Source organism: Euphorbia lathyris, chromosome 6 (assembly GCF_963576675.1).
Source record: "Euphorbia lathyris chromosome 6, ddEupLath1.1, whole genome shotgun sequence".
NCBI lineage: Eukaryota > Viridiplantae > Streptophyta > Magnoliopsida > Malpighiales > Euphorbiaceae > Euphorbia > Euphorbia lathyris.
Window position 1 is genome coordinate 78,847,905 of NC_088915.1, and position 23,158 is coordinate 78,871,062.

Genomic DNA, 23,158 nt, shown 5'->3' on the forward strand with positions numbered 1-23,158 from the left:
TTAGAATTAAAAAATGTAGCTTTTTTTTATAAGACTATTTAAAAAATTTCATCAAACAAGTTAAAATTTAAAACTAAATACCATTAAACTTTAAAAAAAAATTATGTATAAATATATCAATTTTAAATTATACCCTTAAAGATATACACCAGAAAAACAAAACTACATTGTAGCTGCTTTTCGACCTCTTATTTGCCTTTCCACTTTGAAAAGGAGAGTTTAAGGTGTTTGGTTAGAGACCTCTTGTTTGCCTTTTGTAGCCGAAAAATAGCTTTTTATAAAAGCAGGGAATCCCTGCTTTTTGGAACAGCAGCATTTTCAAACAGCAAACAGCAAACCGTAATGGGAAACAGCAAACAACAATAGTAAACAGCAGGTAAAACAACGGACTCAAAGTAAATTCATTAGGAGAACGAAAACAAGAGGTGTGACATAAAGGACACGTGATTCAACAATGTTTCAAACTTGACTGGTTAGTACAAAACAAAAATGTTTATGAAAGCACTCAGAAGACTAGAAATTCTACAAAGGATAAATGAAAGCACTCAGAAGATATTTTATAACATGACAAAACTCCATCTAGGTTATTAGAAAGACCAGAGGAAAAATGATTATGAAATCAACATCATAAAAGAAATCCTAAACTTGTAAGTCCATAAAGCTAACACATAGCCATGGAAAAGTATCATGGCGGCGAATATAGGATTGCTTGGTTGGAAGATCGATTTTACATGTGGTGTGTAATTTTTTTTTTTTTGCTAAATCGGTGTCTAATAGGAAAAATTTGGATTTAGAGAGAGGCTAATAGGTGAAAAAAAATTAGAAATTTGGATTTAATTAGGGCCTAACACGCACATACCCAAAAAAAATTGAAATTTTGGATTTAGAGAGAACTTAATGGGATCCGGGCCCATTTTGAGGTACTAATATAGCACCCGAGCTAAATTTCTTTGAAAACAGGGGGCCCGGAATCACGACAACCTTAAATTTTGTAGAGACATGGAAACCGAAACTACTCGTGACCATGGTGGTTCCGACGGCCGGAAGAGCCCGGCCGCCCCGGCCCCTGTCTCCGCCCCCGATGGATGCCAAGGATTGTTTTCTATAATATTTGCTTCTAGTACTTCATTTTCCACCATTACCACAAATCAAACCTTCAAAGAAGGCGACCTCCCAAATAACAAGTTTGCATTTGGATTATTTCAGGAAGTTCAAATTAAGATATCTTGGAACTGAAGATAACTTTAGAACTTGATTATGTATTAATAAATACATATATTTATACAAGAGTGACCAGAGCCAGAGCTAAACCCTAACCCTGGAGTGTATAATTACAAATATAACCCTATCATCCTCCCTCAAGTTGAGCAGCAATATTACAAATGCTCAACTTGGAACATAATAAATGAAATCTATCCTTAGACAACGGTTTGGTTAGCACATCAACAAGTTCATCAAGAGTCAGAATGTATTGAATTTGTAATAGCTACTTTGACACACGATCTCGAACAAAGAAAAAGTCGACCTCTATATGTTTACTGCGGTGATGAAGGATCAGATTCACCGTAAGATAAGTAGCCGAAATATTGTGTCACAACAAGCGAGGAGGCTGAGACATAGGAAATCCAAGCTCCTAGAGGACGATATGAAGCCAGCCAATTTCAGACGTGATGTATTAAGGTTCAATGGAGGAGCGTGCAACATACTGTTGTTTCTTTGATGTCCAAGAGACAAGAGAACGACCCAAGTACAAAGCATAACCAGTGGCGGATTTGCGATCATCTAGATTCCCAGCCCAATTTGCACTAGTGAAACCATGAAGAAATAATTGTGACTTGCGATGAAAAAAGATACCATGATCCTTGGTGGTGAAGCTCTTAGCCTAGTGGTTGAGAGCTTACCTATGCCTTGGGAGGTCATGGGTTCGAATCACATCCGGGTCTGGTGGGGATTTTTCTTCTTCTTTAATGTAAGCGCATTGCGCAAATTTTTTTTAAAAAAAAAAAAAGATACCATGATCCTTGGAAAATTGTAAGTAGCAAAGGAAATATCAGGCCTAATGAAAGATAAGTATTGGAGGCTACCCAATACACCCCAGTATAGAGTAGGATCCGAAAAAGGTTCACTAAGACCAGTCTGAAATTTCTCTTTGGTACACATTGGAGTAGAAATTCCTTTAGAGTTAGCCATTTTAGCCTTATGCAAAAGTTTCGTGATGTACTTAGCTTGATTCAACAATAAACCATTTGAGGACCACTAAGCTCTTCATCACCTAAAAAGTACTTCAACTTGCCAAGGTCACGGAGAGCAAAATGTTACTTTAACTAATGAATAAGACTTTGTAACGATGTGCTATCAGAACTCATAAGAACAATGACATCCACATAAATCCAACAAAAAATAGTAACATTGACATAACGTTAAAAGAACAAGAAGAGGCGAGGAGATTAAGGGGTCGATTTGGGCCAGTGAGTCGGCATGGAGTAAGGTAGTGTTGCCGGGACATGCTGCGGAAGAGGCGAGAATGGGGGCCGGGTCTGGTAACCTGGACGAGCGCCCCTTAGGCTCTTGTGAGACGAGATTCGGCGCTGTGGTGTTCCAGGAAGCTAGTGCTCAAGCCATGCCTGTTTCTCAAGCAGCTCTGACTGTGCAGGGTTCGCGGGCCGTGCAGGCCGAGCTGGCCGCGCAAGCCGCGCCTGTTGTGCGGGCTGTGCAGGCTGCGATTATTGCTCAAGCCGCGCATGCCGCGCAAGAGGCTCTACAAGCTAGTTCAGCCGGGGGTTTTGCATCTAGTTCGGTTTTATTAAATATTGATAATCCTAGCCATGGAGAAGGTGAGAGGGTTAGGGACCATAATAATTCCATGTCTAATGCTTCCCCGAAAGTTAGGAATCCGGCGAATACTGTTGTTAATTCCGCTTTGGTGAACGGTCATGGGAATTCTTCTTGGAGAGATAAGGTATTGGGGGTGAATGAGGAGGATCCCATGATGGAAGTTGACAGTAGTGAGGATAGTTCTGAGGAGGACTGGTCGGACTCTGATGTGGAGGAGGATGGTGTGCAGGATGACCCTTTGTGCCCGGCGATCCGTCTTACATCTGATGACAAACGTTTCTTTAGATCTAAATGGAAATTATCCTTAATTGTTACTGTCCTTGGAAAAAGAATAAGCTTTAAATATTTTGCTCAGAGGATCCAAGCTCAATGGGCAAATAAAGGAAAGGTTACCATTACTGACCTGGAGAATGACTATTATGTCATCAAATTTACTAGGGCTGAGGATTTTAACAAAGTTGTCAATGGGGGACCTTATATTATTTCCAATTATGTGTTGGCTTTGAGACCTTGGGTCCCAAATTTTGACCCTTATGATTGTTCTGTGAACAGGATCCTAACTTGGGTGAGATTCCTAGGTCTTCCTATTGAACTCTATAACGAAAGATTCCTAAATAAAATTGGTGGTCTGGTTGGGAAAGTCCACCATGTTGATAAAACTACCATTGAGGCAGAGAGGGGTAAGTTTGCCAGGGTATGTATAGACATTAATCTTGCCAAACCTCTTCTATCCAAATTCAGTGTTAAAAATAAAGTGTTTCATATTGAATATGAGGGGATTCACAACATTTGCTTTGAATGTGGTATGTTTGGTCATACAGTTGAGGGTTGTCCCAAGAGAAGGAAGCAAGTGGAAGAGGTGGTGGTGCCTATCGTAGGTAGAGCTGAGGCTAGTCTAAGGGATGGGAAGAACTTTGGTCCTTGGATGCTGGCCAAAAGGCCAGTTAGATGGAGGCCACATGTTGTTGCTTCCAGGGATCAATATTCTGATATCAATAAGGAGGTGCAGTCTTTGAAGATTAATCCTGAGATTAAGGTCAGGCCCCCTAACATTAAGAAGGATGCTAAGGGTGCGTCATCTTCCGGATCAGGGTCGAGATTTGGTGTCCTGTCTCTTGAGGATGGTCCGGATCCTGTCCCCCCTATTGAGCAGATAGAGTTGAGTAGGCCAGGCCTGGATATGGCCGAGCCTGCTTCTATCCTTGGTGTTTCTAGTAACCCCCTCTTTAATTCTAATGCTGTTACAAAGAAGAATTCCCAGGTTGCTGGCACAATTAGCAGATTGATGACCTATGAGAAGAAAGATCAAGGGGGTTCCCTGGATCTGGCAACCCGAAGGATGAAGGAGTCAAATGAGGTTAGTATTCCTATTCTTAGTGGTGATCCTGGGTTAGGGAAATCAATGGGGATTATTAAACCTAACTTAAAAAAGTCTAAGGGTAAACAAAAAAGCAATCTGAATCCTTTGGCCCGTTCTGAGAAGAGGGGACCTGCGGGTACCTCGGTGAGGCTCTCAGGAGCCCCTAGCAAATACCTGACATAGGTTGGTTGGTGCGGTCAGTCTTCCTCCTTTCGATGGACTTGTTGTGTTGGAATGTTAGGGGTGCGGCTAGCAAAGCTACCCGTGTCCATATTAATGATCTTATTAAACAGTTTAATCCTTCCTGTTTCGCCCTTCTGGAAACTAAGGTTAGCGGAGAGAAAGCAGATGAGGTGGTTAATAAGTTTAAGAACTGGATTTGTGTTAGATCGGAGGCGACTGGCCGGGCTGGGGGAATTTGGCTTTTCTGGAGGCCAGATCGGATTCATTTTGATATCATTAGCATTGATAAGCAGTTCATTCACTGTAAAGTGAGTGTTCCTGGAAATGCTCCTTTTTTGGTTACCCTTGTGTATGCTGACCCTATTTTAGCTAACCGTAAGCGGCTGTGGTAGATTATCTACTCTATGAGTGTTAGTATCTCTGAGCCCTGGTTCTTGGCAGGTGACTTTAACGATATCTCTCTAATGAGTGATCAAAGAGGGGGCTCCAACCATTATGTCAACCGCTGCCTTAACCACAAAAATAGTATGGATTTATGTGGGCTCTCCGACCTGGGGGCTTCTGGTCATAGATTCACTTGGAAACGGAACAACATTTTTGTTCGTTTGGATAAGGTCTACGCTAATGTTTTAGCTCAGACTGTTTTCCCTGAGTGTTCGGTGTTAAATCTCCCGTTCCGTCATTCGGATCATTGCCCCATTTTGTTTAGACTTTTGAGAGGTAACCGTCCTAAGGGTAGGAGACCGTTTCGTTACCAGTTGGCTTGGGAATCCCATCCTAAGTTTAAGGAGTTTGTTCAGGAGAATTGGAAACCTCATTCAAACGTTCTGCAGGCTGCTGAAGGGTTCAGGAGTAACGTGTTGGGGTGGAATAAAAATGTCTTTGGACATATTATTGGAAGGAAGAATAAGTTACTTAGGAGGATGGAGGGCATTCAGCATAGGTTGGAGGTGAGGTTTGACCACAGCTTGGATGGCCTTCTCAGATCCCTTCAGAATGAACTGGAAGCTGTGCTTAGGCAGGAAGAGCTCCTCTGGTTTCAGAAGTCTAGGAAGTCTTGGATTCGAGATGGGGATCGTAATACGAGGTACTTCCATCTTTCTACCATGATCAGGAGATAGAAGAATAGAATCGAGGCCATTAAAGATTCTAATGGTGATTGGGTGTATGAAGATGAGGCAATCCGGAAGTTGGCCCTGGGTTTCTATAAAGAACTGTTCAAAGAAGATCCTGTCCAGTTGGAGAGGGCTCATTCTACTGCTACCTTTCCTATAATCAGTGAAGATAGTAGTAAGGATGCCTTTAAGCCTATTTCTCGGAGAGAGATTGACCAAGCCATCTTCAGTATTGGGGCGGCAAAAGCTCCTGGGATTGATGGTCTGCCTGCTGGTTTCTATCATAAGCATTGGGAGGTGGTTAAGGATGGCATCTATGATTTTATCATAGGTGTGTTTAATGGGTCAAAGGATATTGAGCTGGTTAATAGAACCCTCCTGGTACTGATTCCTAAAATTGATAATCCTTCGTCCTTTTTGCATATGAGACCTATCAGTCTCTGTAACGTTCTTTATAAGACGGTTACTAAGATTGTGGCTAACAGAATCCGGGGCATTCTTCCTACTATCATTTGCCAGAATCAGGGTAGTTTTGTCCCTGGTAGACAAATGATGGATAATGTGGTGATTGCCCAAGAGATGGTCTACACGATGAAGATTAGGAAAGGGAAGAAAGGCATTGTGGCCCTTAAGCTGGATTTGGAGAAGGCCTATGACCGCATTAACTGGAAGTTCCTGATGGAGAGTCTGGAGAGAGCTAAGATCCCGGACAGCTGGAGAAGGTTAATCAAGGTTTGTATTTCCTCTCCTGTGTTTCAAGTTATGGTTAATGGGGATATGTTGGAGGAGTTCTCTCCGGGTCGAGGAATCCGTCAGGGTGATCCTATGAGCCCCTTCCTGTTCGTGATTGCTATGGAGAGGTTATCTCACCTGATTCAAGATGCGATTGATAATGGGAGTTTCCACCCAGTAGCGATCAATAGCTTCTGTCCCCAGGTGACTCACTTATTCTTTGCAGACGATGTCCTCATCTTTCTGGAGGGGAACGAAGAGCAGTTGAATGTCATTATGGAGATTCTTGATTGTTTTTGTTCAGCTTCTGGTCAGAAACTTAATATTCAGAAATCTAGAATGATGTGCTCCAAGAATATGAATCCGAGAGTCTGTAAAAGATTAAGTGACCTTTCAGGTATTCCTCTTACTGATTCTCTTGGGAAGTATCTGGGTATTCCCCTCCATAGTGAGAGAGTTTCCAAGGCTTCCTTTAAAGATACCCTGGATAAGGCCAATACGAAGTGTGCCTCGTGGAAAGCTAAGACTCTGTCTCTTGCTGGCCGCCTCACGCTTATCCAATCAGTTAATTGTGCTGCTCCCAATCACATCATGCAGGCTTGTCAGCTCCCGGGTCCTGTGCTTAATGACCTCGATAAGATCAACCGTAGATTCCTGTGGGGGGAAACCGCGGAGGGTAGAAAGATCCATCTTGTGCCTTGGAGTGAGGTGTGTTAGCCTAAAGCTTCTGGTGGGCTGGGCATAAGGAAAGCTAAGGATAATAATAAAGTGTTATTAATGAAGCTCCTTTGGCGTATGTGGCAAAACCCTTCCTCTATTTGGGTCCGCCTTCTTTGTGGTAAGTACTGGAAGGACAAAATCTTTGGGGGCCCTAAGGAGAGAGTTATCAATTGTTCTTTCCTCTGGAAAGGCCTCAGCGCCGTTTTTGATGAGTTCTGCCTTGGAGTGGGTCTGGAGGTGGGTAATGGTAAATCCATTAGTTTTTGGTTTGATACCTGGATTGGGGACAAACCTTTGATAGAGGTGTGTTCTCAACCTCCGCCTAAGGACATCCATAATTGGAGGATTGCAGATGTGGTTGATTCTGAAGGGGACTGGATCTGGCCTAAGTTTGATAGTTTCTTTAGCCTTGAGACCCTCCTTAGTTTTCAGGGAGTAAAGGTTAGTAATCAAGAGGAAAACATGGATAGGCATTGCTGGGCGCTGACTAATAAGGGAGTTTATTCTTGCAAGTCTGCCTTTGAAGCTCTTACCCTTAACAGGGCCGTTCCTCCCTCGAACACTTGGAAGTCTATCTGGGCTCTCAAAGTCCCTTACCGTGTTAGGAGTTTTCTGTGGCTGGGTGTTAAAGACAGGTTGCTTACTAATGCGGATAGACACAGACGGCATCTGGCAGTTTCTGGAGATTGTAGTAGATGTTCTGGCCATGTTGAAACTTTGTGTCATGCCCTGAGGGACTGCCCTAATAGTAAGGAGATTTGGAAACAAATTCTTCCTCACCATATCCTCTCTTCCTTCATGGTCCACTCTGTGAATGACTGGTTCTCTGATGGTATTAGTGGGAAGTTAATGTCTTCCATGGAGCATGGTGATATTCTCTTCGCTATAGTCAGTCACCAAGTTTGGAAGTGGAGAAACGAGGAGGTCTTTGGTAATAAATCTGTGTTCTTGCCTATCTGTGCTGAGTTCTTCTCGAATAAACTTTCTTCCATTATTGAGAGTTTCAAAGGGGATTCTCCGGCCAGACCTTCCCAGAGTGGTACTGCCCATCTTGTGGGATGGAGCAGGCCGAGAGAGGGGGTTGCTAAATTGAATACTGATGGTTCCTGTCTCTTAAATGGTAAGGTTGCTGCTGGAGGTGTGCTTAGAGACGCGGGGGGGAGCCTGGCTTTCGGGGTTTACCCAGAATCTGGGGTTGGGTTCTTCCTTCTCTGCGGAGCTCTGGGGTATTCTCTCTGGTATCAAGCTTGCGATTAGGCTGGGCATTAAGAGGCTCTCTGTGGAGTCTGATAATTTGGAAGCCATCAAAATGATTTCTGATGATCATGACATTGGTACTAGAAGTCGCAACCTTATCAGAGCTATTAATAGGCTTCGATCCTCCTTTGAGTCCTTGGACTTCACTCATATCTTCAGAGAGCAGAACCGTGTAGCGGATCGGTTGGCTGCTGCTGGTCATGAGGGGTCGTTAGGTGTTTCTACCCTTTCGGCTCCCCCTCCTTTTCTCTCGTCTCTTCTGTTAGAGGATAGTATCGGGGTTAGCTTCCCTAGGCTAATCCCAGGCTAGGTTTTTGTTTGTTTGTTTTTTTTCTTTCCTTCTTACCAAAGAAAAAAAAAAGAACAAGAAAGTGTTTGATTTGGAGTGTCACGTCCGTGTCTAAAATTTTTCGATATAGATTTTAGAGTTAATCAATTACGAATTTAAATATATTATTGGGTTTAATTTATTGTTTTTAAGTTTAAATTAAAAATTTTGAGTAAATTTTGTAAGAGCTATTAGATTAAAAGGATCAAAATGAATAATTTGCAAAGTTAAATATTGATTCAATAAGTGAACCAAAAAACGAATGATTAATTAAAAATGATTAATTAAAAACAATTAAATAATTTATATATTTTACATATAAATGTGCAAAAATGTTAGTCTTAACATGTGTCTAATATATGTCATTAAAGTTATGGTAAATTCTAAAAAACAATCCCTGTGGTTTCATGTTGTTCACAAAAAAAACCCATGTGGTTTGTTTTTACCAAAAAAAGAATCGTGTTATACTCCGTTACCCGAAAAACGGAAAATGGGTTAACACTGTTAAATCTGATGATGTGGTAAGGGGCAAAATTGTCCGAATAAAAATAAAAAAATAAAAATAACAAAAAAAAAAAGAAAATTAAAATCATTAAAAAAAACCCAAATGTTCTTCTGGGCCTTCTTCTTCTTCGCCTCCTTCTTAGCCTCCTTCGCCATCAACGCCAGCAACGAACTCAAGGCCTTCTTCGCTCGTTTCACTTGGCCGTCTCTGATCGGTTGTTGCTCTAGAGTCTTCTTCTTCTTCTGGGCTTCGTCTTCTGCAATGGAGATCTGGGCTCCGTTGTCGCCGTTGAAGATCTGGAACTCTTCTGCAATGGAAGATTCGAAATAATAGTGTTAGAGATTATCGATTCGAAATAATCCAGACGTCACAACACAGTCCATATTTCCATTGTAGCAAGCTTCGATCTCTGATTTACAAAGGATATTGAACCCAGAAAAAGCTGTTTAGAAGGAAAAATGTCTTCGCTTCCATAACATCTCCGCGTTTGCGATTGTGAATCGGAGTGGAGGAGACTGTGTTGTGACGTCTGTGTTGGACTGTGTTTTAACGTCTGGATTCATATGGTTCGATTTCGCGATTTGGAGCTGTGAAATTTAATGATGAAATTTGGAGCAGATCGAAGAGGACTGTGTTTCATCGTTTTTGTTTTCGATTTCGATCGCCTAATATGTTGTTGATTCCGGTTATGATTTCGATTTTGCGATTTTGGCTATGGACTGTTTCATACGTTCAATTCTGGAAATTTTCAGAATTTAAAAAAAAAATTAGAAGAAGGAGGAGGAGGAGGGTTGTTGTTCTTTGTAGTTTCCGCAGGTATGTTGGAGGAGGAGGAGGAGAGAGAGAAAAATAAAAAAATAAAAAAAATTTGATTTTTCCCGTTTTACCCTTTGCCACATCATCAAAACTAACAGTGTTAACCCATTTTCCGTTTTTCGGGTAACGGCGTATAAAATGGTCCTTTTTTTTTGGTAAAAACAAATCACAGGGGTTTTGTCTTTTGTGAACAACATGAAACCACATGGGTTGTTTTTGGAATTTACCCTTAAAATTATAAAAACAAAACATGTGTCTTATCTATCTAATGATACAAAATGAACATGTGTCTTATATAAGGAATTAATTAGTAACTTTTATTTGGAAGGATACATACTATTTGAAGAGAAGAAAAACAATTAATTAGTAAGGGGAGGCAACAAATTAAAGAGGAAGGAGGTGATTACAAATAAAGATGGAAAAATAAAATCCATTATTATGTTTGAAAGTGTTCGGTTTCGATGGTTCGACATCACATACCGACAGATTTTTTATGATGACGACATCACATACTGACGGATTTTTTATGACGATGACATTTGAGTGACGAATTTTTGGTGATCGATGACGATATTTGATATTCGGTGATCGATGACGACATTCGGTAACTGTATTCTAGACTCCAATTATTTATAAAAATGTTTTAGGTATGGTTTTATGTAAGTTTAGTTCCGATGGTTTCCTTGAATTTTAACAAGGTTAAAATTAGTAATTTATCAAGCCTATGTGTTACTAATAAAAATATAAAATTTAGACAGTTGTCCTTTAGATTTATCGATGTGAAATTCGGTATAAAGACATTTTAGTCGCATAACGAGTTTAAATGTATAATCGGAATATAAAATTAGCACAAGAGTTTGGAATATAAAATTAGAACGGATAGACTCGTAGATGTGTCACGAGTCTAACTGAACCTTGTCTAACTGAACCTTCGGTCGTAGTTAACGATATCAGTTTAGTTTACGTGTTACAATTCCGGCAGTCCGATAAAAGTGTACGAAAATAGTCTGATAAAAGTGTTTGAGTAACATTTTAGAGACGTTAAATTGTCGAGTTAAATAAGTTATAAATTAGAAGGATTAATACCAATATTTGTTTAATAGAGTCTATATCAATTTGAATATAAAAGTTCAAATATAATTTGAATATAAAATTAGGGCGAATGCACTCTTAGTAGTTTAACGTGGTTTAACGAGTCAAAGAGTATTCATAGTTCAAATTATTTATTCAGTTTAGAATTTTTGTTTCGGTGACCGGAATTAGTTCGATAAAAATATTTACTTTTAAACGATATAATATTTTGAGCTATTTAACTCTTGAAGTTGAATTAAATTATGAATCAGTTATTTTATACGAGTTTTTAATAATTTTATTTATATTAAAAGAATATTTAATTTTAAAGGATTTTGGTATTTTGTTTATAAACTATCTTGAATAATTGTGATTGTTTGCAAAATAGTTAATTGAAGGTAAATGATTTGGTTTTGTAGTTATGGAATTATTTAAAAATTTGATTTTGGAAAGAGATTTGAGGACATCATGATCTTATGAGTTTTATATATACATCTAGAGTAATCCGGACGGTTGGTTTTGATATTTGAAGACCATGTTCAGTGAGGAACGTGGCCTGTGTACACAGTGTAAAGACCTAGTCGGGTATTGACAGCGAAGTGTGGGGTAAGACCAATACGGGGTTAGGCAAGGTTAAAGAGACGTCTCGACTATATATGGTTTATGAGGTTTGTGGATTGATACGTAAGGGGAGAAACTCTAGAATGGATATGAGGTTTTTGATATAAGGTTCTATGTTTTGATTATGAGTTGATTTTGATATAAGGTTCTACGTTTTCAATTATGAGTTGATTTTGATATAAGGATATAAGGTTTTATGTTTTCGGATATGAATTGATTATGACATAAGGATTTACGTTTGATTAATTACGAGTTTGATTGACTACGAATTTGATTGATTACGAATTTGGTTTAATAAAGCGTTTATTTGATTACGGATTTGGTTTGATAAAACGTTTGATTGATTACGAATTGGTTTGATAAAACATTTGATTAGTTACGAGTTATTTTTGATAAAATGCCGATATAACGATATCGATATTTATCTGTGATTTGATTTGATTGGATGACGTGATTTTAAGGTTTTTAAGTTTAAGTTTTATGTTGTCAAATCGATAAAGTATTCGCGTATATATAATAAATAAATTACTATGGTCTGAATAAGCGTTTTGGGTTGGATGTGACATGGAGTCATGAAAACCAAGTGATTGTAATGCATCAATGAGATGTTTGTGCCAAATAGCGAAGCCTGTTTGAGGCCATATAATGATTTCTGAAACTGGTAGACATGGTTAGGATATTTAGAATAATGAAGCCAGAAGGTTGTTCCACGTAAATAGTTTCCTCTAAATTACCATTAAGAAATGCATTAGAAACATCAAATTGAACAATGGCCCAATCAAGAGAGACAGCAAGAGCAAGAAGAAGACGCAGAGTGGCAAGTTTTACCACAAGACTGTAAGTTTCAAAATAAAAATAATAAAATAAATAATAAATAAATAAAACGGAAAACCGGTTTTATTAAAAAAGAAATAAATAACAACGATTTATCCGAAGAAATAAATAAATTGAGTTTTTAAACGAGATAACATATAACCCAAACGCAGGGATTTTCAATTTCGTTCGAGGAACCCATTCGACCGTCGCTCTGATAGTCGGTTTTAATGGTTCACCTGAATGAAATTTTTAGCTTTCCCATTTATTATTTTTATCGACGTCGCTTATTCAGATTGACTGATTCGGATTCCTTTTAACAGATTTTCTTCATCGGTCCTCCGACTCCAGTGTCTACAACAGTTTTGCGCGCCGCACAATCTGAAATTCAGCTTTGCTCAAAAGCTTGACTCCTTTGCAATTTTAGGAGCAATTTATCCTAAATCATCTTAAGTACCTGAAAGTTAAATAAAACACGTAATGAAGATATAATATTTGAATTTATTAATGAACATTTGGATTTATTTAGTGAAACATGATATTAAGGTACTTAAAATATGAACTTTTTAGGTTCATATCAATAACATCCTAAAATATTGTTCGGTCTGAAAAAAAATTCTTGACCGAATCGGACGTATATGTTTGATCTTTGTAAGTTCTTGGCAAAAAAGCTCATTACGCCTCTAACTTTTCATTTTTTGGTTCATTAAGCATTTAATCTTGTATTTCGATATATTAAGCCTCTGATATTTTATTTTTGGTCCCATTAAGCACTTGATGACCAAATTAGTAAGTTGTGAATATGTAATTCTATTAAAAAGACGTTATTAACTTCATATGTATTTGAAATTATTAAAAAAATATGTTTTTTACAGTTTGAATTAAGGTTTTTACAGTTTTCTTATAGCTACATTACACATCCAAAACTGCTTTCAAACAGTGAAATACAAATTTCGAATGCAGGTGCAATGTATAACAGTTTGTTAACCGAATTTTATGTTCAAAATTACTTTTTTTGGTCATTAATAGCTTAATGAAATAAAAAATAAATAATCAGGGCTTAATATATTCAAATAAAAGATCAATGACTTAATGAAACAAAAAATGAAACATCAAATGCCTAATAATGTTATAAGATTGGGCCGCCTGAGCCTTCAAACCTGCTCTGGAAATACACGGACTTTAGTAGACCTAGACTTATGCAGGTCTAATGTCAATTTTCCTAGTCCAAATCCGACCCCGACTCTTACATTATGGTCTCAAAATTTCATTTCTTAATATAAAAATTCTAAAATTTACTTACTATAACATTAAAGTGCAAATCGACAAAAAAAAAAAAAAATCCATAATCTAACCACAATTTATGGTAACATGGATAAAAAAACGAGTTAATAATGTAGTCAAACTTGTTCCGGTTACCATATTATTAATTTTTTAACAAAGTTTCGTTGACTTGAACTTTATGTTACAGTATATAATGTTAGGAATAATTCAAATTACGATAAACGAAAAATAAGCAAACACACAAGAATTGTTTACCCAGTTCGCCACTCGATTAGAATGACTACGTCTGGGGCACTACCAAATCAGGATATTTCACTAGAATGAATGAGATACGGATTACAGAGAAAGATGTTACATTTATACTCCTCAAGAAACCCTAACCGTCTGAAACCCTAACCGGCCGAAACCCTACCGCTCCCGTACCCCCGTCCAACTCAGCAGCGAGTTGGATCGCTGCAGTTGAGCCCATCGCTTCAGTTGGGCCTATATATATTAGTCTCCAAAAGCCCAACATATAAAGGATTTTTATGTCATAAAGTGAAGTTTAGAGACGATAATACTAATAACGCTACAGTGTAAGAGCTATTGATGTACCAATTAAGGTTGTCTTGAGTGATTAAGAGCCTGAAGTCGCTTTAAACTAAAGATCTCGCATTCCAATTCGAGTCCTAGTAAACGCAAAAAAAAATTAATTGTGAGAGTATCCATCCAAAAGGTACCTAAATTCGAACCAAGAAAAAAACTAAAAAAAACTACTGATGTATTTCACCTTAAATATTCACGAACCTAGCCAAAATTTCAAGCAGCCACCAAATTTCCAAAAAACATTTATAAAACGTTGTCTTTCAAATTCCTACCAGAAAAGGTAGGAAATGAAAGACTTGTGTGATTCAACAATGTATCAAAATTTTGACTAATCACTCTAGGGCGGCCCGGTCGCATTACGCGTCCCCGCTGAGCGAGGGTCCGGGGAGGGGTCCCACCACAAGGGTGTATTGGGGGCAAGCCTTCCCTTGCCAATTTAATTGGCAAGAGGCCGCTCCTAAGACTCGAACCCGTGACCTCTGGTCACACGGCAACAACGTTTTACCGTTGCGCCAAGGCTCGCCCTCTTTTGACTAATCACTCTATCAAAAAAAAATAATAATAAATTGACAAATCACCACAACAAAAAAAAACATGGAGGACTATTAAGATGGGAGATATTTTTCTAACTATGATTAGGGAACTTGACCTAATTAGGATCCTATCTTATTACACTTGGCAGTTGTACAATATTGTAATATTCAAAACAAATATTTAACTTGTGTCATCAGACCAAAAGAATACATACCTTCAAGTAGAAGAAGCCATGGCCGCCAAGAAACTTTTGCTGCACTATTTGATTGTATTCCTTCATTTTCCATCAAGCAGTTCCCTTGATATCATTACCACAAACCAAACCTTCAAAGAAGGGGAACTTCTGGTCTCCAAAAACAACAAGTTTGCATTTGGATTTTTCACTCCTGGAACTTCAAGATACAGATATCTTGGTATTTGGTTCCACAATATTTCACAACCATCTGTAGTTTGGGTAGCAAATAGGAACCATCCTATCAATGGCTCTTCTGGGTTTTTATCAGTTAACCGGTACGGCAATCTTGTGCTATATAATGATCTTGACCAGAAAAGTCCACTCTGGTCGACAAATGTTTCGGGTGAAGTAACTGATACTTATTCTGCTCGGTTGTTAGATTCTGGAAACTTGATTTTGGTTCGAGGCGGAAGTGGGAGAGTTCTATGGCAAAGCTTTGATTATCCCACAGATACTCAGCTACCAGGAATGAAAATTGGGAGGAATAAGAAGACTGGGATTGAGTGGAGCTTAACATCATGGAAATCAGCTGATGACCCGGGGATAGGAGAATTCTCTGTTAAGATGGACACGAGGAGCCCGATGCAACTCTATCTATACAAGGGATCGAAATATCTTTGGCGAGCACAATTATGGCCAATTAGGAAATTCTCCAATGTATACAGCTATACAAGTGTAATCAATCAAGAGGAGGCATACACAACCTACAACATAACGGATGATTTGATTGTTGCAAGATCATTAGTGGATCACACAGGACTTTGCAAGTGGATAAGGTGGAGTGAGAGTGATAAACAATGGAAGGCGTTTTGGTCAGCACCGAAAAATCCATGTGATTTGTATGCACATTGTGGTACCAATGGTAAGTGCAGCCCCAGCAATTCTGATGCATTTGAGTGTTCTTGTTTACCTGGTTATGAACCCAGATCCCCAAGGGACTGGTATCTAAGAGATGCATCTGGAGGATGTGTCAGGAAGCGAGAGGAATCTTCGTCGCTCTGCAGAATTGGAGAAGGGTTTTTGAAAGTGGAAAACACCGTCCATCCAGACACTTCATCATCAGTAGCTTGGCTGCAGATGAACATGAGCCATCTGGAGTGCGAACGGGAATGCTTGAGGAATTGTTCCTGCACTGCATATGCAAGTGTAGATAATGATGAATCAGGGAATGGATGTTTGACATGGTATGGAGTATTAATAGACACAACAGATCAAGTTCAAGATGGATTTGATTTGTATGTTCGTGTCGATGCAATTGAATTAGGTATTGAATTTCTGCAATTGAATAATTATTCAAAAACACACATCATATAGCAGAAGTAACAGAAACAATGTGCCAAAAGGAAAATAACCATTTTATCTTTCTCTGCCAGTAGAATAGAAAAAAGATACCAATAAACCCTAAACCCCTTTTGGTGACTAACATTTTTTTTTCTTTTTTCACTGATGCAGCTGAAAATACCATTGAATCAAATGCATTTCTCGGAAAGGATATGGAGATTCTAATACTTTCTATCATTTCAGCATGGCTTGCACTTATCTTACTTGCCTGTTTATGGACTAGGAGGAACAAGAGAGGTATAGGAAAAACCTTGCCCATAGCACTGTGTCTTTATTCAAATAATATTCAATGATGTTATAGATAATAGGGTTAAGGCACTATTTGCCTCTTAACCTATCCAAAATGTTGGTTTTTACCCCTAACCTATTAGAATAGGTTAGGGGCCAAACGTAATCAAATAATAGGTCACGGCCCAAATGTAAAAAATTTAGATAGCTCGGTGGGACAAATAGTACTTAAGCTGGTAACATTTGCTTCCCGGCTTAGCCAAAATGCTTGATTTTGCCTCCCTGACCTATCCAAAGTTCTTGTTTTTGCCCCTGACCTATTATTTGGTAACATTTGCCTTCTGACTTATTAAAATGGGTGAAATCTCAACCAGTAATTTACCATCCACACTGGTTGAGATTTTGCCAATTTTGATAGGTCAGTGGGCAAATGGTACCAAATAATAGGTCAAGAAGGAAAAATCAATATTTTGGATAGTTATTCTTAATTAATAATAAAAGTTATTCTTACACCTTACATATCAGCTTAAGATTTTGGATCAAATGATTCCTATATGGTATCAGAGTCTTGTATTCAATGTCGGGTCGCTCTTTGCTTCGCCATCTAGACGGTTTTGGGCGTATCCCACATTGCTTAATTAGGGAGCTATATGTGTAGCAATTCTCCTCCTTTGAGGTACCTTTTGGGATGAGTGGCATTTAATTACATGGTATCAGAGCCTCCTAATCCAATTTCGGGGGCACTCATTGTTAGGCCACCCGTAGATGTTCAATCCTGCAAACTTCAAGTTTCAAGCTCAATAAAAGCAATTCTTCAACCTTACATATAGCTTAAATGACTTTTTGAATGGCATATTTTAAGCACAATAACACCAAAAGAGTACGAAGATTAATCAACTTTCCAAAAAAATTTTCAGGAACAGGAAGAAGGAACAAACAAGACAAAAGACTATTTGATCCTGCATCAGGTTCAATCTACTACAAAAATACTTTGGTTGCAAGTGAGCTCAGGCAGAGCAGTCATCCCCAAGACGTATCGTTTCTTGATCTCGGCACTATTAAAGCAGCCACGAATAACTTTTCTGAAACTAATAAACTTGGCCAGGGTGGTTTTGGCATAGTATACAAGGTTGTTTCTCTAAACAATATCTGTCATTACAAGATTCAGGAACAGCATGACCAAACTAGTTCTGTATTAATTGGTGAAGGAAAATATTGACTTCCCCAAAAATGATTTCAGGGTCAGCTATCTGATGGACAAGAAGTTGCTGTAAAAAGATTATCCAAGAATTCAGGGCAAGGGATAGAAGAATTCAAAAATGAGGTTTTGCTTATTGCAAAGCTTCAGCACAGGAATCTTGTGAAACTTCTAGGGTGCTGCCTCGAAAGAGGCGAACAAATGTTAATTTATGAGTATTTGCCAAACAAGTCGTTGGATTCCTTTCTTTTTGGTAAGCAACTAAGCATTCTCATGCACAATGGCGGAGCCAGCAATTCAAGTTTAGGGGTGGATACGGGATGGACTAAAAAAAATTGTCCTGCCCCTGCTGGGGTGCAAATTGCACCCCAGTAGATGAAGTTGGAGGGCAGCCGCAAGGCAGAATCACCCCTCCCGGCAGCAGCGGTGCAACAGCACCCCGTGCCCGCCTCTGCTCATATTGCTGCCAAATTGCAAAAGTGTATCAAAAGAGTTATGAAGGGGGTGCACACACAAAATTACTATACTTATCCTAATCTAAGAAATAAAAATCTAAATTTTGTTGTAGGTCAAACAAGAAGATCATTCTTGGACTGGCGGAAACGCTTTGATATTATAACGGGAATTGCTCGTGGTATTTTATATCTTCACCAGGACTCAAGGTTGACAATCATTCATAGGGATCTAAAATGCAGTAATATTTTGCTAGATGCAAATATGAATCCAAAAATTTCAGATTTTGGAATGGCTAGAATTTTCAAGGTTGATCAAATTCAAGAGAAGACAAACACAGTGGTCGGAACATAGTAAGTATTCGATGATGATATATATCATAGTTCATACTTCAAGAAACTTGAGGACATTAATTTATTTTCAATATTGTCTTCAACAGTGGCTACATGTCCCCGGAGTACGCAATATTTGGAAAATTTTCAGTAAAATCAGATGTTTTCAGTTTTGGTGTCGTACTGTTGGAGATTGTGAGTGCCAAGAAGAACAATAGCTTTCAAGAAGAGGATCCTTCCTTAACCTTGATCGGATGTGTAAGTGATGGGAACTCTTCCTTAGTGTCAAACAACCATTTAACACAAAAGCTTAAGCTGATAGGTAAAGCTGACACACTCACGCACGCAAATGCCCTTTGCCTTGAAGAGTGTACAATACAAATTCATCGTATCATGTGTTGAAATTCCATTGACAAATAGAGTTGTCAAGAGGCTCTAATATCATGTTAAGAGACCATTGACCTAAAAGCTTAAGCCTTTAGGTTAAAAAGGTTCTTTGACATGGTATCAATCAGAGCCTTGTACGTGAGGAGGGTATGTTAAATATTTCACATTACTTAATTAGGGAGCTATATAACTCCTTGTATATGTGAGGCAATCCTCTATATGCTAATTCTATGATGTATGCAGGTGTGGAAACTATGGAGACAAGACAAAATAATGGATATAGTTGATGTTTCAATGGAAGGGTCATATGATACTCATGAAGTTTTTAGATGCATTCAAATAGGGCTCTTATGTGTTCAAGAGTATGCTATGGACAGACCCACTATGTCAGAAGTTCTTCTGATGTTGACTAGCGAGACAGCTATTCCTCCTCCGAAAGAACCTGCTTTCATTTATAGAATATGTTCCAGCAATAACTCAGAGGAAATAGGGAAGAAAGAATCAAATTCTATAAATGATGTAACAATCACTAACTTTTTAGCTCGCTAAAGATACTAATTGTATGTAAAATGTCTTGGTCAGTATAGGAATTTTTCGGAGCTAAGCACATTATGAGAAAAATGGATAATTCTATTTGACTCAAATAACTGAAAATCATCCCTCTGTTGAAATCATGAAGCAGATGGTCTTGGTGAAAAAAATGAAGGAATTTAAATAAATGATAATAATCAAACCAGACTATCTTAAAAACTCCAGTTTTGGTCTCAAAAAGAAAGAAAAAGAAAAATATCATTAGTTGCTTCTTGCAATTCAAGAGAGAAAGATTAAAATTCCATACACTAACATTACATTTTGATTCCTATTTATGCACACCTAATTACACACACTAATGCTACTGCTAAGGAGACACGGAGAAGGGGAACCCATGCTCCTTATGGAAGCCCATATTGGGCACTCTATAATAGGACAGACTGTAAAATACAGTCTGTTCGGTAACAACACTCTATTCTGTAACACTCCTCCTCAAGTTGGAGTATAGATATCATGTCCAACTTGGTACAAATGTAGTTGATCCGAATTCCTGGTAAAGCTTTAGTGAACACATCTGCTAGTTGACTTCTGATAATGTGGAGTTGTGATTGTACATTCTTCTAACTTTTTCTGCGTAAAATGACAGTCAACTTCTATATTTCTGGTTCTCTCATTAAACACATAATTGTTTGTAATATAGATGGTTGCTTTATTATAGCACATAGCGTCATTGGTTTTGTTTGAATAAAGCCAAATTCATCATGTAGACCACACAAGCTCACAAGTAGTTTGAGCCATAGCTTGGTATTCAGATTCGGCACTGGGTCGAGACACTACACTCTGTTTCTTGCTTTTCCAAGAAACAAGATTTCCTCCAACAAAGGCATAATAGCCGATAGTAGTATGTCTGTCACTAAGGTCCCTAGCATAGTTGGCATCTGTGCAACCTTCTGCAATATGGTGCCATGGTTTCGATATAACAAGCCTTTTTCAGGAGTTCCCTTTAGATATCTCATAATATGACAACAACGTTCCATTGTGAGTCATAGATGAGGAGTTGAACGGACTTACAACACTCACTGGAAAAGCAATATCAGGACAACTGATTGTTAGATAATTCAACTTGTATGTCTAGGTTTCTCAAGCAAATGACCATCGTCAACTTTTAACTTAACATTCGGTATCATAGGAGGATCACAAGTCTTTGTTTCAATCAATCTACACCTTTTAACACATCTCGACAATACTTTCTCTTGACTTAGACAGATTGCAAAGAAACTTGGGCTTGGCAATCAAGGGGCTTGCTGGCACAAGCTTATGGATTCTATTCTTTCATATCTAAATCCCAGCAGTTAAAACAATATTGCTATCACCACAGCAGTAAAGTTATACAGATAATCGAAGAGAACAGAACAGTAATGCACAATAAAGCATGTGATTTAAAGCATATATTATATCCTCTATAAGCTATCTTTGCCAATTTTCGTTTTAGTCATGTAACAGAATTCATGGTTATTGCATCCAGATTCTCCTTTATTGCTATCCTTTTATAAACATACACAAAATCCTAAATATTTCAATGCATAGTTCCATATTCAATAAAGAATGGCTCGCATACAAAAGAAAATCTTCAAACAGAAAAGCTATAATTCAATTAATCTCTTTGATCTTCTGAAAATTAAACGCATCAATGTGATTTAATTATACCCTGCACTCAAAGCTTCGAATAATAAGAATCTGTAATGAAAACTGACCTTGTCAACTCGATTTGGGATTTTCATAAAACCTCCAATCAAGTCATTGATTTTATCCTTGATCTTTCCTACGTGGTACTGAGAAGATAGTGAAACCATGGATGAATTTGAGTTGGCATTACAGTTTACTTCTGTCTTCTTCAGTCCGATTCGACTCTCCTAGCTGGCTTTCAAAAGTAAATCGCAATCTCGCCATTCATAAAGACACCAAAAGGAAAATGTATGGAGTTTCCGGTCTACTGTGGACCGCTGGTGACTGATAGATACAGTGGTGGCGAGCACGCTGACCTGCGATCCTCTCTAGTGGCGTTTTTGCAGATGTTTATGAGCGGGATACTAATTTCCAGTTTCTTTAAAAAAAAAACAAATCAGAGAAATTAGGAGAAAAAAAGAGAAATTACTATATGTTTAATTTAAAAATTTTATTTACATATGTTTAATTTAAAAAATTTATTTGAAAAAAGAATATAACATAAGTTGATTCTTTTAATTTTGAATCCTCAATCAAATTATAATTACACATATAACTCATAATAATTGGAAGATGATGTAGTTAGAGAGAAATTATACTATACGCCTGGCATACCACTTCAAAATCTGAGGTGGTATGCCATAACCAATAAAAACATAACATGTGTCATTAATTTTTTAAATAATTAATTAAAATATTTTAGTCTCTCTAAATGAATATGGATCCCTTTTCCCTCTCTCTTTCCTGTTAACAACTATCCCCGACACTCTTTTTTATGCTCCATGGGTTTTTTCCGGCCACCACCACCATCTTCTCAAACTGAACCTGCTAAGCTTTCCATTTACCTCTGGCAACCAAATCCTTTCCATTCCTTATAATTTTCCCATCAGACAAACAGGTAATTTTTTTACCCATTTATTCAGATTTCTGACAGGTTTATGAAGCCTATAACTCTGGAATTTGAATTAAATCTCTCTCTAAAATTTTCTCACTTAAAAAGAAAATCCAATTCTATCAACATTTAAAAAAGTTTACATTCTGTAATTTATTTTGAGAAAAAGAGAAGATAATAGAATTAAAGAGAATAAAAAAGGGTTTAATAACACTCAACAAAAACCCAGAAATTTAAGGTTCAAGCAATACATAAGATTAGGAAACCCATAGGAGAAAATCGGAGAGATAAAGAATGGGAAAAAGAAAATCGGAGAGATAAAGAATGGGAAAATTGCTTTTTTTATCAAACACCATAACAAATGAGAAGATGACCACCAAGGAGAAGATGGTGGTGGTCAGAAAGAAAGAACCCATGGACAGCAGAAAAAGTTTGCCGACAGTGGTTGTTGTGAGGGAAGAGAAAGGAAAAGGGATGTATATTCTGATTTAGAGGGTAAAATATTTTAATTAATTATTTTAAAAACTTATGACACGTGTTCTGTTTTTATTGGTTATGGCATACCACCTCAGATTTTGAGGTGGTATGCCAGGCGTATAGTATAATTTCTCGTAGTTAGAGGGTGCACTACGAATCTCGAAAAATTTATAAAAACAAAAACTCATAATAATTACATGCAGATATAGGTACTGAGTGCGCGGCCCCTCCGGCTACCGGAAGGGTTAAATACATGAATATCATAATTAAGTACAAAATCATAACTAAGACATATCACCAAATTTAATTCTTAATATATTATTATTTCAATATATTATGATTTTACACCATAATTTAAAAATTCTAAACCCTAATTCATAAATCATAAACCCTATAAAATATATTCTAGACTTCTAATTTATAAATTTTAATCCTTAAATTATATTAAAAGTATTGATTTTACTAGTTTGATATAATTTAAAATCATTATTTGATATAATTGTAAATAGTTTTCTAAGAATGAATTTATATGTAAATTTCCCCTACCGGAATCACCCCTGGAGGTTCCGGCTCTGTCTCCACAAAGTTTGAGACTGGAGA

At 37.8% G+C, this 23,158-nt stretch overlaps 1 protein-coding gene across 1 annotated transcript; it reads left to right on the plus strand.

Moving 5' to 3' along the window:
- Nucleotides 1-14,863: 14,863 nt before the first annotated feature.
- On the plus strand, nt 14,864-19,919 carry LOC136232651 (G-type lectin S-receptor-like serine/threonine-protein kinase RKS1). Its single transcript, XM_066021936.1, has 7 exons — nt 14,864-16,258; nt 16,447-16,572; nt 17,481-17,692; nt 17,804-18,014; nt 18,330-18,567; nt 18,654-18,804; nt 19,177-19,919. The coding sequence occupies exons 1-7, from the start codon at nt 14,992-14,994 to the stop codon at nt 19,480-19,482; spliced, it is 2,511 nt and encodes an 836-aa protein (XP_065878008.1). The 5' UTR covers nt 14,864-14,991; the 3' UTR covers nt 19,483-19,919.
- The last annotated feature ends 3,239 nt before the right edge of the window (nt 19,920-23,158 follow it).

Coding starts and splice junctions, on each gene's coding strand:
- LOC136232651 (XM_066021936.1), top strand. CDS start 14,992: ATGGCCGCCAAGAAACTTTTGCTGCACTATTTGATTGTATTCCTTCAT. Junction 16,259..16,446: donor TGTCGATGCAATTGAATTAG/GTATTGAATTTC, acceptor TCACTGATGCAG/CTGAAAATACCATTGAATCA. Junction 17,693..17,803: donor GTTTTGGCATAGTATACAAG/GTTGTTTCTCTA, acceptor AAATGATTTCAG/GGTCAGCTATCTGATGGACA.